Source organism: Pantherophis guttatus, chromosome 3 (assembly GCF_059756535.1).
Source record: "Pantherophis guttatus breed Tessera chromosome 3, ASM5975653v1, whole genome shotgun sequence".
NCBI lineage: Eukaryota > Metazoa > Chordata > Lepidosauria > Squamata > Colubridae > Pantherophis > Pantherophis guttatus.
In genome coordinates, this window is record NC_142065.1 from 68,584,821 (window position 1) to 68,604,279 (window position 19,459).

The following is a 19,459-nucleotide window of genomic DNA, read 5'->3' on the forward strand; positions in this document are numbered from 1 at the left end:
TCCGTGACATTCCTGAAAATAAACAGGAAGAGTTTCTCAGGTTCCTGACTTGCAGACCACTGAGATGTCCTTGACAGATCTGAGAAAGGCAATAAAAGAACCTCAGCAGAGAGATAAGTGGTTGTCTGCTACTAACACAACAAAACCACTAGGCTGTGGCATCTGATCCTATGTATGCAAAAGTCAGTCCCTGTCGTCCCCCCCCCCCCAGCTATGTAAACACAACTTGTGATATGGTGTTTTTTAAAAGGTGCTGATGTGCTTCACAGGTTTTCATGCAGCATGGTTCGAGTAAAAGACAATTCCTGTGCCTTAGCAAAAGGACCAGTTTTTAGAAAAAGTTATATCAGTTGGGTAAATATTTGGCGTGAAAGATAACTTGGCAAAGTAGAAAGGCTAATCCTGATACATTAAATAACATATCTGGGTGTGTGGTAAGTTTCGTTCTCTTAAAGCTGTTTTGGGTTAGTCTTGCACAACAAAATGTTTCTGTTTCTGTCTTTCTTTCTTTCTTTGTGTTTCTTACTTCCTTTAAGCACGTTCTTCTTTTTATTTGCATCTCAACCTCTTCTGCGTCATGCAGATTTGGATTGGGAAAGAACCCAGCTTTTTAAAATAGAGCATTAATATTGATAAGCCTGGGGTTTTTCTGCGAACTGAATAGGCATAATATAAAATGGTGTCCCTTGCACAGCAATTCAGATATTTTCCTCTGCTTTCCAATTAGCCTTTCGGTGATCTCAGTTCCACAACCACACATACACACTTGCCGGATAGTTTATTGTGGAGTACAAAGCAGTTGGAGGACATTATGTTTTATTTAGCTTTGCAGGATAATTTTACCGTTGTATATTTGGAATCAAATGTTTTTTATTATTTATTCATAGAACTTACAATTGGTTTTCTCTATGCAAATGGATGTTCTTGAGATTTTATTTCTCTTTCTGGTCATAATGGATGCAAGTACCTAATAAGACAAGCATCCAGTTCTGTCCTGAGTAACAATGGCTGGGCTTACGTCCTTTCCTTTTGCAGGAACAAAGTCATTAAGGTTCTTGAGATAGTGATGGCTATTCCTCATGAATCTGAATATGGAGGCCACTGGGGCAGATGAAGTAGAGAAAATAAAATCAAAGTTTATCTCTGCATGGAATAATATGAAATATGGTAAGTTATATGTAATTGACTTTTTAAGCCTTATTTTAAAAAGTTAGCAAAATAATGCAGCCTAGCTTTTGCTGACCATTAATATATTTACTCAAATGACTGAAATATGCTAACTCTGTTTAAGGTTATTATTGCTGGTTCAAGTGAAACACATCAATAATGTATTTGTTCAGAAGAGATAATGAGGGAAGAGATAACGAGGGAGAAAAATAGTCAATTTCAGGCTTTTAGGCTTCATGATTTAATTTTGAATGAACTCATAAGCAGCCAAATGTGTAAAATATTTCAGTTCTACTTTTAATTAATTACAGTTTAGTATCGTATTGAAATTAATGCTAGGAGCTAGTCTCTGAAATTCTGAAGGCAGGGAAGGTAGTGGAGAATTTTTTTACTTGGATTAAACCAACAATTTATTAGTGGCATAAATTTAAAATATTTCAAAAATAAATGTGGATAATTATATATATATATATATATATATATATATATATATATATATATATATACACACACACACACACACACACACACACACACACACACACATATATATATACACACACACACTTTCTGGGTTTATTGGACATTAAGAGTTGCTTGATGGTGAGATGGGCAATATATTAATTTAATAAATAACTAATCCAAGAATGTTTTTAAAGGATGACTGTCATGTTTTCTATGCCAAAGATGCAATAAATTTGAAGGAAGTTTGATAGTTATGTTATAGGTATGTCTACTTGCAATTCTTTATTAGATGTTATTATAATGAAGCAGGAATTTGGCAGGCATTTACAAGACAAAAGTGTCAGTAAAATAGTAAATTATGTACTAGAAATGTGTAACATCTTGATTCAGAAAGAACTTTTGATATATTGGACTGTTAGAAAAAGGTGACTATTTACTCCTGAAATAAAACTTGTGTGCCAAACTATAAAAGTTGTTGTAATGAAATTTGTCAGCTTTCAGCCTTTGAATTAACTTTGTATTGAAGAACAGATGAGACCAGACAATAAGATTCTCTATGTTCTAGTTTGACTACATTGTTTAAAAATTGAATCATAACAAAGAAAAACAACAAAGTATAACCTTGACACTCCAACTGTCTGATGTATTTGTTAATGGCATTTTTGTGTGTGTTGATTATTTTTGCTTAGTTGCTCAGTTAAAGGTTTTCTCCCAACAGGCTTTTTAATCTATTCACGCTTTTTCTTCTTCTTTTTCTGCTTTTTAAAGTTTTTCCTCCGAGTGGTTCCCTACATGTTGAAATGTTATTTGTCTCTTTTTATCCTGCTTTTATTATTTTTGTAAAGGACTCAAGGCAGCAAACATATCTCATGCTCCTTCCTTCTACTATTTGCCCCACAACAACACTGTGAGGCGAGTTGGGCTGAGAGAGACTGATGGCCCAAAGTCACCCAGCTGGTTTTTCATGTCTAAGGCAGGATTAGAATTCAGTCTCTTAGTCTCTAGTCTGGTGCCTTAGCCACTTCTTTACTGTAATTGAGGCAGGAGTAGGGGTAAAAAAATCAAGATGATGCCTGTAGGGCGAATTATGCTATCGTTCAGCGCTTCTACAAGCTCCAAAGAAAAGATGCTGTTGCCATGTTCTCCCGGTGCTGGAAGAACATTATTGCACAGTAGCAGTCCTTCATCTGTACCACCTGAGATGAACAAACATTGATCAGCAGTTTTTGAGTTGCCTAAAACAATCAATGATGTTCAACCGGCACAACCACCTGCATTTTTGTGGTCACTCCTGGAAGTTATTTCTCTGTTAGAAGTCACCATGGCCTTACAGTCTAGGAAGTCCAGTACAGCTGGCCTGAACCGTATTTCTGCTTCTGATCTCCTGACAATATACCAGCCTTTACTAGCAGCTTATTTCAACTTGCTATTGGCAGTTGGTGGTCTGCCTGCACATCTGGTTTGCTCTCAGGTGGTTTTTCTGCAAAAGACGTAAAATCCATTAAGTCCGGGAGATTATCAACTCCTTGCTTCTACCATTCTTTGTGCTGTTCACAAGATTCTTGCTTAGCACTTCTGTGACAAGCTTCAGTTCTCCTCTTTCCAGCCTGCTTTCTTAAAGAGGGATGACTGTCTCAAGGCAATGACCTTCCTTCATTCTATTTTCTTGGAGGGTCCATAATAACCAGGTCCTTGTGCGGTGTTATTTTTGGATGTCACCAAGGCGTTTAACAGCATGTCCCATCAGACGCACTTCTGTATCACTGTCATGGCCCCATCAGATCCTGGTTCGGGGGAAGAGGAAGAATTGGAACTGGGACCATCCAACAGGGATTGCACATCTTCCTTGGAACTTCTGGAGAGTCCAAGAGCAGTGGGGGGGGGGGAGGAAGTGGTTGATCAGATGGGGAGCTGCCTGCCTTCATGAATGCAGGGGAGGTTCAGCTGCAGACAGGCAGCGGTGATGACAAATCCTGGCTGCCTCCCCCACCCAATCCGCGGATGCTGAGAGTGGAGCTCAGAGGAGGTCTGCAAGGTTGCTCACAAGGAGGCTGTCCCATCCCTCTTCACAAGAAATAACTGGCTCAGGGTGATTTAATCAGAGGCTGGGGGAGGGTGCATTCATTGGGAACAGTTATTTGTCTTGGCACACACTCCTCTGACTTTTGGAAACCTTGACTCCTGTTTCAGCCTCTGGATTTGCATACCCTGCTTTGCAGACTGACTCTGGATTGTGACTTATGGACCTTGTTTTGCAACTCGGCACTGGATTTTTGGGCTTTGACTTCCTGTTTGGGGGCTTGGTTCTGGTGGCTCTTGGATCCAGCTGGTGGAACTAAATTACATTGCGGTTGTTTTGTAAGGAATAGTAAAGTGGAATTTTACCAACATGCCTGGAGGGCCCATTTGTCTTGTTTAGCTATGCAGTAAATTATTTTATTGGTGCCTGCATCTACCTATGCGACCTGAGTCAGAACAGTTGCTTCCACTGCAGAACCTTTATCTGAAGAATCTGTGTCAGTGTTCTATGGTGCAGCTTGCAGATATTTCTATCAATGTGGAAGGGATGTACATCAAGACACTCGTCTATCCCCACTCCTAATGATAATAATCAATGACATCTTGCAAGCTTCATTGTCTGACATTGGTTTCAACTTTGATAACCAGTGGATTAACTGTCTATCTTAGGCCAATGACCTGGTTCTTCTGGCAGAGAAATCCACCAGACTGCAGGAAAAGTTTGACTGTGTATCTAGAGCTATCCATTCAGCCAGTATGTCATTGAATGTGAAGAAGTTCTTTGGCCTCATCATCACCAAAGGCAGGAAGCGGAAATATATGGCCCTATTATACCAACCTCCTACTACTTTGCGGCACCACCATTCGCCCCCTAGGCCCCTGATCACTTGATCCGATACCTAGGCCTCCAGTTTAACTGGAAGGGATGCGTCATTCCCAAACATACCAACATCCTGGATTGTATGTTGCAAGAAATTTTTGAGGCACCCCTTAAGCTGCACTAACAGTTTAGGCTGCTGCAATCTTATTTGGTGCCAAAATTTATTCACAAGGTTGTTCTTGGTCAATCACATCATAACACGTTAAAGAAGCTGGACTGTTTGGTCCGTTCCACAGTGAGACACTGGCTGCAAGTACTAAAGGATACTCATTTGGGATACCTCAGTTCCAATGTCAAGGACGGGGCTGGGCGAGTTCCCTGTTTCTTCACCTCTATCCTGCTTCTACAGAAGGCCCGGCTTGAGAAAATTGCATCGAATTCCACCACACTGCTTAAGTCATCTAGCAACAAGACGCATTTTGCTCCCTTGGGAGCCAAATAAAGCCATGCAAGATGACTATCGTCATCACCTCTAAAGCAAAAATGTGGACTGAGAGGAGTGGAGAAATGCTGTCGCCCAATCCCATCAACGACCAAGCGTTGAGCATCACTGACATTTACAGAGCCAGTCACGAGTAGTTGTTGCACCCTTCCTGGGTGTTCCCTTGCTTGTATTTATGGGGCATCCAATTGAGGGGCAGTCTACTCGCTACCAAGTCGAGGAATGCCATCTTCTCGACCTGTCATCAGTTGGTTGATTAAGAGCTGCAGAGGCACCTGTGGTGCTCCTGAAACTTTGAATCACATACTGCAAATCTGTGAAACTACCCATGATGCAAGATGTGCACATCACAATCATGTTTTCTGTCACTTGGAACAATTTTTGCAACAAGACAGCATCTGCTCCTGAGTTGTGAGACTATTATAATATCATCAAACCAGATTTAGTTGTGGAGAGGTCTTAACAACTGAGGGTTTTAGATGTTTCTGAAGTTTCTGGTTATAGATGGATGGAGTCCTGGGACTTTTAAAATTGCTAAGTATGGTCATGCTAACTGTGTCAAAGATCTTCTGAGCTGGGTGGGCTCTTCTGCTCAGGTGTACCACCTGCCAGTCATCATTTCTAATCAGGGACTGATCCATCGGGTAGTAGTCTTTGGGCATTGGGGATATCAAAGACCTCTATTTACTAACCATTAGCGGGTTGCTCAAATGCTACAATTTATATATTCGTGGGACTAAGATTGGCTGCATTTGATATTTTTATGAACAATCTCAAACTGGTAAGGAACATTTGTGTATTGCAACCTGCTGTGCAGTAATTCCTCTTGCCGGACTGTAAAATAGCAAATTTTCACCTTAAAGCAGAGGTCTTCAAACTTGGCAGCTTTAAGACTTGTGGACTTCAAGTCTTAAAGTTCAAGTTGAAGTCCACAAGTCCTAAAGCTGCCAAGGGTTGGGTCAAGCTTAAAGGGTTGACTTGTGGAGGGAAGGGTGGTTTGTTGCAAATTCCAGGTTCTTCTATATCATTGACCTGTCTAATAATAAATGATACCTAGTTTCTAGCCTGGTGCTTTAACTACCTTTTGGGTAATTGAGATGGGCACAGGGTAAAAAAAATCACGATGGTGCCGGTACTCGTGCAATCAACACCCTGCTTCAATGATTGCATGTAAAAAGGGGCTAAGTTTTAATCCTGTGGCTATTATCTTGACAGTGAGCATGGGAGGTGGTGGGGGGAGATGCCTTTTTATTAGATACATGTATGGTTTTCATGTAATGTTGCTTTGATATATAGTGAATTTTAAGAAATGTTAATTGTAACTTCTTAAAACTTAATTTTTAAAAAAAGAGAAACTCTGATTTAAAGAATGAAAGAAAAATACTTGTTTAGAGAATTAAATTGGCTTGAGGCTTAATTATGATATTTTGAAAACTAAGCCACACTTCCATTTTGCTCCCATCTTTAAAAGATGCTAGAATGTGTTTCAGATTAAAATGGAAAGTTATTATTTTTAATTTCCTTGATTAGTTTTTTTACTCAATCTAGATGAAGCAGCTTTTTTTTTAAAAAAAATCTATGTTTGTCTTTGTTTGTAGGCTGGGTACTGAAAACCAAAACTTACTTTAGCAGAAATTCTCCTGTCTTTTTGCTGGGAAAATGCTACCATTTCAAGAGCGATGGTATGTGTATCTAATTTTAAATTGGTTTTTGTTCTGATATTTATGTAACAAAGCCTTGGATTTTACTTTTGTGGGAGCTTCTGAAAATACTTGAGTATTAGATCAGTTCAGATATATGCTTACTTCCTGAAGGGGAAAAAAAAGACTGCAAAAGAAGTTGGAAACATACACAAATCCTTAAGGTGACCTTTGAATCTGTTCTGAGCAGGATAAAAAGACTGTTTCTGTTCTGACAGGTCTTTCCCATGAAAAGATTTTAGGGTTACGACTGCTTTTATAATCAACTCAAAGCTGTGCTTTGTCTGGATTTATCTTCTGAAGAGTAGAGTATAGAAACTTTTAACAAGGTCCTTGAACTCTACTAAGAGAACATATCCTTACTGTTTACTGAAAGCTGTTTGTTTTATCTTTCTTCCATTGGCTGAGTCTGTAAATGCTATCTTTTCTTACAATAGGATGTACCATGTTAATAAACTGGGGATAATGTGTTCATGTTTTCACTTCTTTTCCTGTGCACTGCTCCCACTATCCATGGATGGGTTAATGCTTCAGCCTTTGGCAAACAACTGAGTGTTCTTTTAAGACAAAAAAAAACCCCAAGGGACTTCCCTTTTTCCCCACTGTCTGGCCACACCCCCAGTCCCATGATACCCCAGTCTTCGCTCAGTTGTTTGGCAACGCTGAAGTGTTCTCCGGGAGCTCCTGCCTTTGAGGTATTGTTCCCTTATTTTCTGTGTGTTTTCCTTTCAGTTTCTTTTCACCCTCCCTCAGGGACGCTTAGGATTTATTTTATTTTTGAGTATCTCTTTTCCCCGGGGTTTCTTTTTGTCGAATTTTTTTTTGATTTTCTTTTGAACCGCTGCTTGCAGCAGCAGCGCTGATCAGCTGGGCGCCGGATCGGAAAGCCGAGCCACCCACGTTTCACATTTACACTCGGCGCTGAGTTCAAACCTGCTAGAAGCCTCGCCGAAGCAGCCAGCAGCCGCGCGGGGCGAAGAGAAGGGCGAGCGGCTCGGATTCACGCTGCTCGCGCCAAACAGGGCAGCGTGCAGCCGCGGTTCGCCCAGCTAGCCCTGCCAGCCGCCGCCCCGCTACAGGAAGGCCCCGTTTCGAGCAGCAAGAAGGCACGGCAGCTGGCTGGACCCTCGGGCCTCCAGCATAAGACCGTTGCCAGCGGAGGGCAACCGAGCCCAGCACCACGTGGTGCCCGCCATCTTGGAATCCACGCGGGCCGCCATTTTGGGGCAGAGGCTTCCAACGGCGCATAGAGGCTCTGCTACGCTCTCCCTCCAGGGCGGTACTGCCACATTAAAGGTTAGCTGGTGAGACCTTTGGGCTCTCAGCTGCCTTCTCTCGACTTACGGGGCAGAGCGGTCAAGCCTCACCAGTAACAACGCCTGACGTGGAGATTGCTGGCACGAGCGGAAAGGGGTGGTCTTGCTCTCAACAACTTGCCATGTCTGACCCCCCTTTCTCCTCAGACTCAGAACTGGATGTGAGCCCACCTCGCAAGGGGGCCAAGTCCTCCAAGAAGAGTGCCCGGAAGCGGTCTGAAGGTACCGACCGCAAATCCAAATCCGGAAAGGGGCTGACCTTCCAAGACAAGGACGCCCAAAGACACCATCAGGCGCTTGAGAGGCAGTGCGCTAAGGCCCAAAGGGCACTGGAGTTGTCACCCACCAGGGGGCCAAGACCAGAGAGCGCTGCGTCTCCCACGCCTAGGGAGTCAGACCCAGCACTGGCCACCTGGACAGAGTTGGCCCAGACCCCGGCGACCCCGATCATAACAGAGAGAGGGACCCAACAGGATGGAACTCCCACCCCTGCACGGAATGGACCGGCACCCTTCTCTCCGACAGGTCTGTCCCGCGGCCCAAGTCCGGGCACAGGAGCGCAAGGGGCACTGCCACCGCCCGCACAGCTGGATTTCCAAGCCATGTTCTCCACGGCATTGTCATCCTTCTTAGCCGCCAGTTGGCAGCAGGCGGTACCACCTCCTCAGCCGGCACAGGTCCAGGGACCACACCAACAGGTCCAGAACAAGACCCACGCTCCCCCAGCACTAGAATCCTCCGAGGAATCAGACCAAGCAGACGAGGCCCCTGAGGATGTCGAGTTCTCAGAAGACGAAGGGCTCAACCCGGACACACCAGCCTTCACCGGACTCTTTCGACCGTCACTATTTAGGTCACTCCTCCACAAGGCGAGACTCACAACTAACCTGGGAGTACCGGGGGAGGTAAAACCAACCCCTCCTTCTACAGCAGGGCCCCACGATGCCCTCTTCAAGTCATCCAAACAAGAGAAGGACTGCATCCCCTGTCCTCAACTATTTACTGATGTCATCCAAAACGCCTGGGGGCAACCAGCCTCTCAAACTACACCGAGTAGCTTAGACAAGAAACTTTACTGCTCGGCCCCTGAACTAGAGGACTTGCTACTCCTCCCGACTGTGGACCAGCTGGTCGCAGCACTCTCATCCCCATCATTAGTTTCCACAGAGGCACTGGATGGGCTCAAAGCAGAGGAGAAGAGGACGGAGTGGGCCTTCCGTAAGGCACATCAGGCAGTGGCCTGGGCGATCAGAACGCTTCTGATGCCTCCCTGAACTTGGCAAAGTTTGCCTCAAGGGCCCTAGCCTCCACCGTTACGGCTAGGAGGCTTTTCTGGCTCCGCCCCTGGAAAGCGGACCTCAAAGCTAAATGGAAGTTGGCCGCGGCTCCCTACAAGGCTCCAAACCTCTTTGGAGCAGCCCTGGATCCTGTCCTAGTCGAGGACAAGGACAAGAGGAAGATATTACCATCGTCCTACCGCCGCCACGAGCGGAGGTACTCGCCATATCCAGTCCAACAGCTCTTTCGCCCCGGCTCAGGGCCCAGGGGTCCTTCTCGCAACGCTCCAATTACCTGGGAGGCGACAGATCACAAGACAGACAACACCCCCGAGACCGGGGCAGGAATCAGCAATCCAGGAGACCCTTCCGGGGGGCAGGCTTCAAACCCACCAGGAGGGGCAAGTGACTCCAGGACCGAGGGGCTCATAGGGGGAAGACTGCTCCTCTTCCACTAGCAATGGGCCCGGTCGACATCGGACTCGTGGGTAAGGCACACCATCTCATTTGGACTATCAATAGAATTTGCAGCTGCGCCGCCTCAGCGCTTCATGCGGTGCCCTGTCCCACAGTCCTCCGAGCTGCAGGCCCTAATGTTACAAGAACTGACCCACCTCCAGGAGGTCAGAGCTATAGAGACAGTACCACCGGCCCACCAGGGCTCCGGGTTCTACTCAAGCCTATTCCTCGTCCCCAAGAACTCGGGGGGATGGAGGGCCATCCTGAACCTGAAAAAGCTGAATCTGTTTGTGCGATACCACAAGTTCAAAATGCACTCACTACAGTCAATCCTAACGGGGGTGAGACGGGGGGACCTCCTCCAGTCAGTCAATCTTCGGGAGGCCTACCTTCACGTCCCCATTCACCCAGACCACAGACAGTTCCTGAGGTTCGAGTACGGCGGTCAGCACTTTCAGTACCGGGCTATGCCCTTCGGACTGTTGTCGGCACCCCGCACCTTCACCAAACTGGTGGCGGTGGTGGCAGCCAATCTTCGAGCCTTCCCAGTCCGAGTCCTCTGCTACTTAGACGACATCTTGATACTCTCGTCAACTCACGACCAGGCAGTCAGGGACCGTCACCTAGTCCTCGAGACGTTCCAAACCCACGGGTTCACAATCAACCTCGAGAAAAGTCACCTCCATCCCTCTACTCAGATCCTACACCTGGGGGCTGTGATAGATTCCACCAGAGGTCAGGTCTTCCTATCGCCGGACAGGGTCCAGAATCTCCAGCAACTGGCCCTCCGAATCCGGACAGGGAGGAAGGCCACCCTCCTACAACTATCATGCCTGCTGGGGAAAATGGTTTCCTGTTTCGGCATCATTCTGTGGGCACGCAAACACTCGAGGGCCCTCCAATGGTTCCTGCTCCCCTTCCAACGCTCGGGGAGGGCAAACTCGAAGCGCAAAGTTCCCCTCACCCCCAAGGTGAGACTCTCCCTCAAATGGTGGACATCCAGTGCACTCTCCAAGGGTTCAGAGTTCCTAGACCCGGACAGACTGATCCTCACCACGAATGCAAGTCTTCGGGGGTGGGGAGCACACCTGCACAACGGGGTGGCACAGGGCCAGTGGTCCAGGTCCGAACAACACAACAGCATCAACCTGCTGGAACTCCGGGCGATCAGATTGGCCCTGTGCCACTTCCAGGCTACGGTGCAGGGCCGGCACGTGCTGGTCCTGACGGACAACATCTCAGCCAAGGCGCACGTGAACAGAGAGGGGGGCACGAGATCTCGCACCCTGATGCTGGAATCAGAGGCCCTATTCGAGTGGGCAGAGAAACACCTGCTATCGATCAAGGCAGACCACATTTCAGGGTCGGCCAACGCAAGAGCAGACTGGCTTAGTCGAACAACGATAGATCAGGCGGAATGGCAGCTCCACCCCCGCCTCTTCAGCAAGCTCACCGCCAGGTTCGGGAGACCAGTGGTGGACCTGTTTGCGTCTCCAACCAACGCCCAGCTCCCTCGATTCGTGTCACGCTACCCGACGCCACAAGCAGAGGACCACGACGCCCTACACTGCAAGTGGCCAGCAGGCCTTCTTTATGCGTTTCTGCCAATCCCGTTGATTCCACGCCTGGTTCGAAAGTTGCTGGCAGAGAGGGCCAATCTACTCCTGGTGGCCCCAAACTGGCCTTGAAGGCCGTGGTTTGCCGACCTGGTGGCCCTGTCGGTGGAACAGCCGTGGGTGATCCCGCCACACCAAGTGGTACTGTGCCAGGGCGAGGTCAATCATCCAGAACCTCAGTGGCTTCAATTAGCCGTCTGGCACTTGAGCGGGTCATCCTGAAGAAGGACAACTTACCCGATAGCGTCGTCAGCACCATTCAGGCAGCCAGGCGCCCGTCAACAACTCGTATTTACGAGGCATCATGGAAGGCCTTCTGCAGCTGGAGTTCCGGTCACCACGTGGACCCCACCACGGCAACAATTCAAGACATTTTAAGTTTCCTACAGGCCGGGTTAGACAAAGGGCCGGCCCCTGCTACCCTAAGGCATCAGGCTGCAGCCTTATCAACGGTCATATCATGTCCACCATACCAGACTCTATCACATCATCCACGTATCAGAGGGTTCCTTCACGGGGCTACGAACCTGCGCCCACCGGCGGTGCACCGTTACCCAACCTGGGACCTGTCCCTAGTCTTACGGGCACTGACAGGCCCTCCCTTCGAACCTCTGGACTCCGCCAGCCTCAAACACTTGACATCAAGGTGACCTTTCTACTAGCGATCACCTCAGCAAGGCGAGTCTCAGAGTTAGTGGCTCTTTCCATTCGTAGGGACCTCTGCATTTTCAGAGAGTCCTCGGTGGTTCTCCGTCTAGACCTGACCTTCATCCCAAAAGTGAACTTCTGGTTCCACCGGGCACAGGAACTTACCCTGCCGGACTTCTGCCCATTGCCAAAAGACCACAGGGAGAGACGGTGGCACACCCTGGATGTTCGTCGAGCAATCCGGACGTACATAAACAGGACAGCCTCCTTCCGTCGCACTGAAGCGCTCCTGGTCTCGTTCAACCCGGCCTCCATTGGCCAGAAGATCTCGGCCCCCACGGTCAGCAGATGGATCAGGGCCTGCATTGCTTTAGCTTACGACGTAAGCTCCAGGCCGCTACCACACAACATTCTCCCCCATTCCACTAGAAGCGCGGCCACGTCAGCAGCCTGGGCTACACAGGCTTCAGTAGCTGATATTTGCAAAGCTGCAACCTGGTCCTCGTTGTCGCCCTTCATTCGGCACTACAAGATAGACGCTTATGATTCAGCCGAGGCGGCATTTGGCTGCCGGGTACTCCAACGGGTTGTGACTGGAGAGGACTCTGCGGGCAGTCAGCCCCCCGCCCTAGGGGTTTAAGCTTGGGTATATCCCATCCATGGATAGTGGGAGCAGCGCACAGGAAAATGGACGTTGTCTTACCTGAACGTCCCTTTTCTGGGCGCTGCGTACACTATCCATTCCCGCCCGTATCTATGGGCTGCCTGCCCAACTGTGGGGGGGTTTGTTTCCGTTATTCAGTTTGGTCATGTTAAATCTGTTTAGTTAATAAAGTTATGATTGTTACTACACCATTGGTTTGTCAAGGGTTTTTTTTCGCCACATCCTTGCTCAGACGGGGGTATCATGGGACTGGGGGTGTGGCCAGACAGTGGGGAAAAGGGGAAGTCCCTTGGGGGGTTTTTTTGTCTTAAAAGAACACTCAGTTGTTTGCCAAAGGCTGAAGCATTAACCCATCCATGGATAGTGTACGCAGCGCCCAGAAAAGGGACGTTCAGGTAAGACAACGTCCATTTTACAACATTTACGTGTGATGTCTCTCTTTCAGAGTCCAGTGACCAGTCACCAAATGGTTCCTGTGATGACATGACAGAAGAAAGGTTTTCCAGAAACGTTGAAGAGTTCCGTAAAGACTTTATTTCTAGGATATGGTTGACTTACAGGGAAGAATTTCCCCAAATCAAGGGTTCAGTTTTAACAACAGACTGTGGCTGGGGCTGTACCTTGAGGACTGGCCAAATGCTTCTGGCTCAAGGACTTATTCTCCACTTTCTTGGTAGAGGTAAGTTACCAAGATTTTTGTGGACAAAAGTGTTTATGTTTCATAAATCTTAAATTTGAGGAGGCTTCTCATATCAGAGTTTCTAACCAGCACAGACAGCTTACTCTGAAAGAGTTTAAATATAAACTATTTAATTTCAGTTAAATCTTAGTACAATCTCATAGATATGCTAACCTTTTTAGTTAATGTGAAATTATAAGGACAAAATATTTGACAATAATTACCATACTTTTTTTCGTCTTGAAAGGGTTTCTTGTGGCTGTTGTTACATTGCTGACTTAAGCTCCATATTATTGTACATTTATGCATTTAGTGTAATCGAAACGCTTATTGTAGGGTTGCTAAATTGCAGCATTTTCTTATGGAATAGCTAACTTTAAATCTTTAATATGAAACAGGCAACAAAGAGTAGAAATCTTAAACAAGTTAATGTCATACTGTAACCTTCACTAACCTATAATATAATATGTTTTTAATCCTATCATAGATTGGACTTGGGCCAATGCCTTTGTTTTCGAGAATCCGGAGTCTGAATCATGGACAACTCAGACAGTAAAAAAGCTCACAGCATCTCTTGAAACATCACTTATAGGAGAAAGAGAATTCAGGAACCAGTCAAATCATCCTAAAAATCCAATACACATTCGAGAAAGTGAAGAAAGTGTGGAGGAGCAGTATCATCGAAGAATCATATCTTGGTTTGGTGATTCCCCACTTGCCAATTTTGGCTTGCATTGGCTGATAGAATATGGAAGGAAGTCTGGAAAAACAGCTGGAGATTGGTATGGGCCAGCAGTGGTAGCACACCTTTTGAGGTAAAAACAAAATTCTTGACAGAACAAATTTGGTTAAAAACAAGTCTTTTAAAAATGGGTCCCGATTATTTATAATTCAAGCATGAAAAAACATCACAGAAACATGAAAAGAATATTGAAGAACCTCTGTCCAACTTCTGATTCCTGAAATGTTCCCATGGGGCCTCGAGACAAGATGTATCACAAACTTAGCCTTTAACTACAGTATCTTTAATGATACGTTATAAAAGCTAGAACCATAGACTTCCTGTTTTAGTATACTGATGGTGTAATGAGCTGCCAGAGATTAAAACTGATGCTTTCAGTGTTTTTTTTAAAATATATCAAATTCTTGTGAGATGTTCAATGTATAGGTTTAGTAATAATTACATCTAAATAAAAGTAAAGGGTCTGACATTCAGCCTAGTCTTTTTATATGAAAGTCAAATTTCTGAGTACAGATTGTGATTATATGCCATTGTTTGAGACTATTTTTATAGTTTTATGTTTTGCAATTTTACACAGTCTTCTAATGAGAAGAATCTAAAATCCAGGTGTAATTTTATATATCTGTGAAAATGTAGGGTGCACATGGTTATATATAGCAAGAACGGTCTCCTTGAATGAAACTTAAAATAATGTAGTTGTTTAAGAGTTGAAGTTATTTATGTAGCCTATTATATTTGTAAAAGTAACTAATTAAATTAGCATTAGAAATTTGTTAACTTTTCCCCCACAGTTTTGGTTGATAATTTACATACTCAGTTGGCATATAAGTTCTGTTCTTTCCCTCTTCAAGTTTAGAGTTAAAAATTTCCCTCTTCAGGTGTAGAGTTAAAAGTAAAAATTTGTGCTTCTTTGGAATTGTTTTATATCAAATAGTAACAAACTTATCCATCGTGACATGGAAGCCATTAAAATCATCCATCCATTTAAGAAAGCAGGTGGAATGTTTAGATTTTTGTCTTGGAATTGTTTCATTGATTTGCTCTTTGCTCTTATGTCTATACATAGATATACTTCTCCAGTCACACTACTCTGCAGGCTATATATATAAAACACAACCAAAATGCCACTGTCCCTCAATGGCAGCTTAGGTCCCATGTCCTCCAAATAATTTTGATGGCCTCAAAGAAGGCCAAGAAGGATGTTCCAAAGCATCTGGATTATCATGGAAAAGCAAGATTTTAAGTCATCTCACTTGAGATGGAAGTGAGCACTAAGCAGTATCTATTCTTGTGCATTTCATTCAAACAGTCTAATACTACTTGTGAATCTTATGACCCTGTCCACTTTTTGTTTCTTTGTACCTATATGGATACAACATGATAAATCTAATACTGTATTGGTCTTTAAAAAAAACACCTTCATATTTTACAGTCTAAATTGCAAGTGTTTACATTTGTAATCTTTTAAAGCTAGCTTTTCAAAATTTTGTGACCTTTTTCTAGAAAACATTTCCTGAGGACTGTGTATCTTTAATTCTCTTTGCTCCTTATTTGAAATGTGTCTGTCGTGTATACTTTTAGGAAAGCAGTTGAAAAAGCAAGGGATCCTGAATTACAAGGAATAACCATCTACGTTGCTCAAGACTGTACAGGTAAGAGGAAGTATATTATATGCTTGATCATCCTTCAAAGTATTTCCCAAAATTTATTGACAGCCTGAAAGTGTAATATTAGAATCAAAGGTTCTTAGATGAATAGTTTCTCGTGGTGTAAGGTTGTCTTTTAAAATTAGACAGGGAGTGTTCCATCTTATATAATTCTTAAAGAATTATATTCTTGTATTTACAGACTTATAGTCTTGTAGACTTTTATATGCCTAGCCTACAAAAAGAAACGTGTGTTTATTAAATTATTTATGATTTTCTATATCAAGCCATTACAAAGTACATCTGACAGAATTTTCTGTTCAAAACATAACACATTTTAAATAAATTTAACAGTAATGTATGGTTGGTTCAGTGTTTGACTGAAAAAGCAAGCAAATCTTTTGGTATTTTACTTAGGAAAGTAAAGTACATTAGGATCACATGAGCCACTTAACTGGGTCACTGTGGAATGTGGGATGTTGCATCAAAACCAACAGTGAGTTTATTGATCCACTAACCCCGAGGACACTAATTGTAGCTCAAAACAGAGCTGTGTCTGAACTTCTAGTGAACAAACTTCCCCTGTGCCACCTACACCCCTTATGGAGTATTAACTATCTTTTATGATATCTGTAAAAAGGGATAGAAACACATGGGGATAAATTCAGGATCTGCATTCCTGGAATTTAATTTCTTTTTGCCTTCTGGAAGGGAAGCAAACCATTGGGTTAGCCCAGCGTCTGGAAAAGGACAGCACGTTGCAAGACTTAAGAATCCTAAGCAATGATAATTTCTGCATGGACTTCTAAATGTTTAAATAATATTTGAAAAAGAAATGTGACTGAAATAATGTGGATGCATATTCCGATTTGCCTAGCAGGCTGTGTATGTTCTCAATTCCTTTAAAGACTGCCATAAAATGGTCTTCTGAACTCATTCTCATTGGCTGCATTTTGGACTCATTCTTTTTTTCTTGTAATATGTTAAGTGGGTTTTTTTCCCCCTCTTATCTCTTGCCTACATAAAATAATTGTGCTACTGGTCTTGGAGGTGAAAAGTTTAATGCAGAATCCCAGCAGTATCTGCAAAGAATGTGGGTTGGGGGTCCAAGTCAACAAGATATTTTGTTGTAATCAAACAACCCTGTCTCTTTTATTTGTGAATTGATGTTGTAAGTACAAAAGGGATGGGCTTGTATAGCAACATTCATCTGCCATCCTGTCAGTTTTCACACACATACGCATGGTACAGGCCCCTGTTAAAGCCATCACTGGTTGGTGGCATTTGTTGCATTTTCACATATCAATGCACACCAATAACATTGACAAGATGGTTTTTCTGCTTAGAAACTTTTCCTTATAAGATGTTTTGATGTACTTGACAAAACTCAGTTGGTGCTTAAAATACATTTCAATAACACTTTCTTTCTGTTTCTCTTTCAAGTTTACAAGTCCGATGTTATTGATGCTCTCTGCCCTTTCACGGATTCTGAAAAGACAGGTGCCAAATCTGTGATTATATTAATTCCTGTCAGACTTGGTGGTGAACGGACCAATATGGAATACTTTGAGTTTGTGAAGGTATGAAATGAGTCAATCGCTTTTCAGAACGGGACACTTAAATGGCACGAAGGTTGAAAATGGTAATTAACCTATTAATAATTGAAATTTCAGTATGCAGCTGTGATTGAAAATCCTAAGTATTAAAAGTAAGCTAGTACAGCTATTCCAGACCCTAAATAGCTATCTTCCTGCTACAGAGTTCACCATAAAGACTGAACTTGTTTCACACTTTTTGCCGATTTCTTCAGGGATCAGATAGCTTCCAACTTTTTTTTCATATAATGTAAAGTTTATTACTCCCAGTAACATCAGCAATAGGCCATCTTTGAAATTGGTTTCCCTATTGAAGGATAAGGACCACTGTATTGATTTAGTAGGTACATAGATTCATATTAGGGGTTCCGCAAAGCATTTTGCTTTTTGAGCCAAGGATTTGGGGATAGAGAGCAAAGTAGGTTAGAAAACTATTGATAGTGAAAAAACAATATGGGATTGTATCAGTAGTGGGATTCAAATCCCGTCGTTACTGGTTCGCTCATGGGCGCACAACACTTCTGCGCATGCACAGAGACGTCCGGGTGGTGGGCGGAGCCTCCTGCTGCCACCGCTACCAGTTCACTCAATCCGGGGCGAACCGGTAGCAACCCACCACTGGATTGTACCCTTCTTCCAGTGCATCTGATCTTCTTAATTATTTGCCTTACGCTAACTAGTAAGTCTAGTTCTTTATGATACAGGTAGTTCATATCCTGTGTAGCACACAAGCCAACGAAGGCCCTTCAAAACATCCTTAGCAAACCAAAAGACATAGTATCCCCAGAAGGAAAAAACAGGACCCATCTGCAACATACAGTGTAAGGACTGCAACAACCATGATGTAAGACAAAGAGGACGAAGACTGTCAGAACACATCCATGAACCCCAACTGACAGAATACATGATGAAAATTCTTCAATTTCACAATATAGAGACAGATTTAACCATAGTTTCAATTGGGGAACATGTGACAATCCTAGACCAGGCCAAGTCCCAAAATGCCAGGGAATTTCTAGAAACCTGGCACTCTAAAAAAAAATAATCAGTGATCAATAGACACATAGACATTAACAACATCTATAGACTATGCAAAAGAGACAATCAACAAGCCCAAAAGAGAAAAAGACTCTAGCACAGGGGTCTCCAACCTTGGGAACTTTAAGACTTGTGGACTTCAACTCCCAGAGTTCCTCAGCCAGCTTTGCTTTGCTGGCTGAGGAACTCTGGGAGTTGAAGTCCACAAGTCTTAAAGTTCCCAAGGTTGGAGACCCCTGCTCTAGCACCTCTCAACCAGTAATCAGCACTCAGATCAGCATAGATTAACTCCAAAGTTAACTTCAGCCCCACAAGTAAGCAATATCCCAATCAAGAAACTGCCAAAGAGCCATCAGTAAACAGCCCAAGCAAAGAATCTCTAAGACCGCCCTCACCTACACAGACAGGCAAGTCACCAGAATATAAACTGACAGCAAACAGCACTCCTTACTAGCACTGATGATGTTACCTAGATAGGGTAGTGAAATGTCTGTAAGAAAAAAAAAGCAAGCTCAGAGAGTACCAAGGACCCATTTCAACCCTGAGCTATAAATAAGTCTCCTTTATTAGTTCACATCCTTCTGTCAATTTATTTGCAGACTTTCCTATCTCTCCTGCAACACCCCCACCCCCCCAAGATCCTTTGAAAAAAGACGTCTAAAAATGAATTTGAAAAATTATCCTTGCCCTGTAAAAATGTTCCGAACCAATAGAGGCCTAAGGATAGAGAGAGCTGTGTTGGCAGGCTTTTGGCTTTTGAATCTCCTTGGAAGTTTTTAATATTGGGAAATGACTCTTTTGTACATTGTCCAGAATTCTTGGATGTGCTTTAAATATTGTAAATAAACAAATAGAGAAGAAAAAAAACCCCAGTCTTCACTTTCGTTCTTATATAAGAAGAAGCCATGTCATTATTGAGGGCCTTATATGCTGTTTTAAGATGCAACAGGAAAAATAAAAGAGGAGCGATTTGGCTGAATCTAAGAAATTACAGTATTTTCTATCATTCAGTAACTATCATGTAAGACAAGGAGAGCGGTGACTCACAATTACAGCATATTTTCCAGTGGTGGGTTCCTCCCGGTTCCGCCCGGTTCCGCCTAGCT

General features: G+C 43.9%; 1 protein-coding gene across 6 annotated transcripts in view; it reads left to right on the plus strand.

The window, feature by feature from the left end:
• Positions 1-19,459, plus strand: part of ATG4C (autophagy related 4C cysteine peptidase) — a 31,036-nt gene that overhangs the window by 3,289 nt on the left and 8,288 nt on the right. For all 6 annotated transcript variants that reach the window (XM_087889782.1, XM_087889784.1, XM_034415241.3 and 3 more), the window contains exons 2-7: positions 1,036-1,167; positions 6,572-6,655; positions 13,099-13,332; positions 13,820-14,147; positions 15,656-15,726; positions 17,164-17,300. In XM_087889782.1, coding sequence (XP_087745908.1) covers positions 1,080-1,167; positions 6,572-6,655; positions 13,099-13,332; positions 13,820-14,147; positions 15,656-15,726; positions 17,164-17,300 — 942 coding nt within the window. In that variant the 5' untranslated portion in view covers positions 1,036-1,079. The remainder of the gene's footprint in view (positions 1-1,035; positions 1,168-6,571; positions 6,656-13,098; positions 13,333-13,819; positions 14,148-15,655; positions 15,727-17,163; positions 17,301-19,459) is intronic.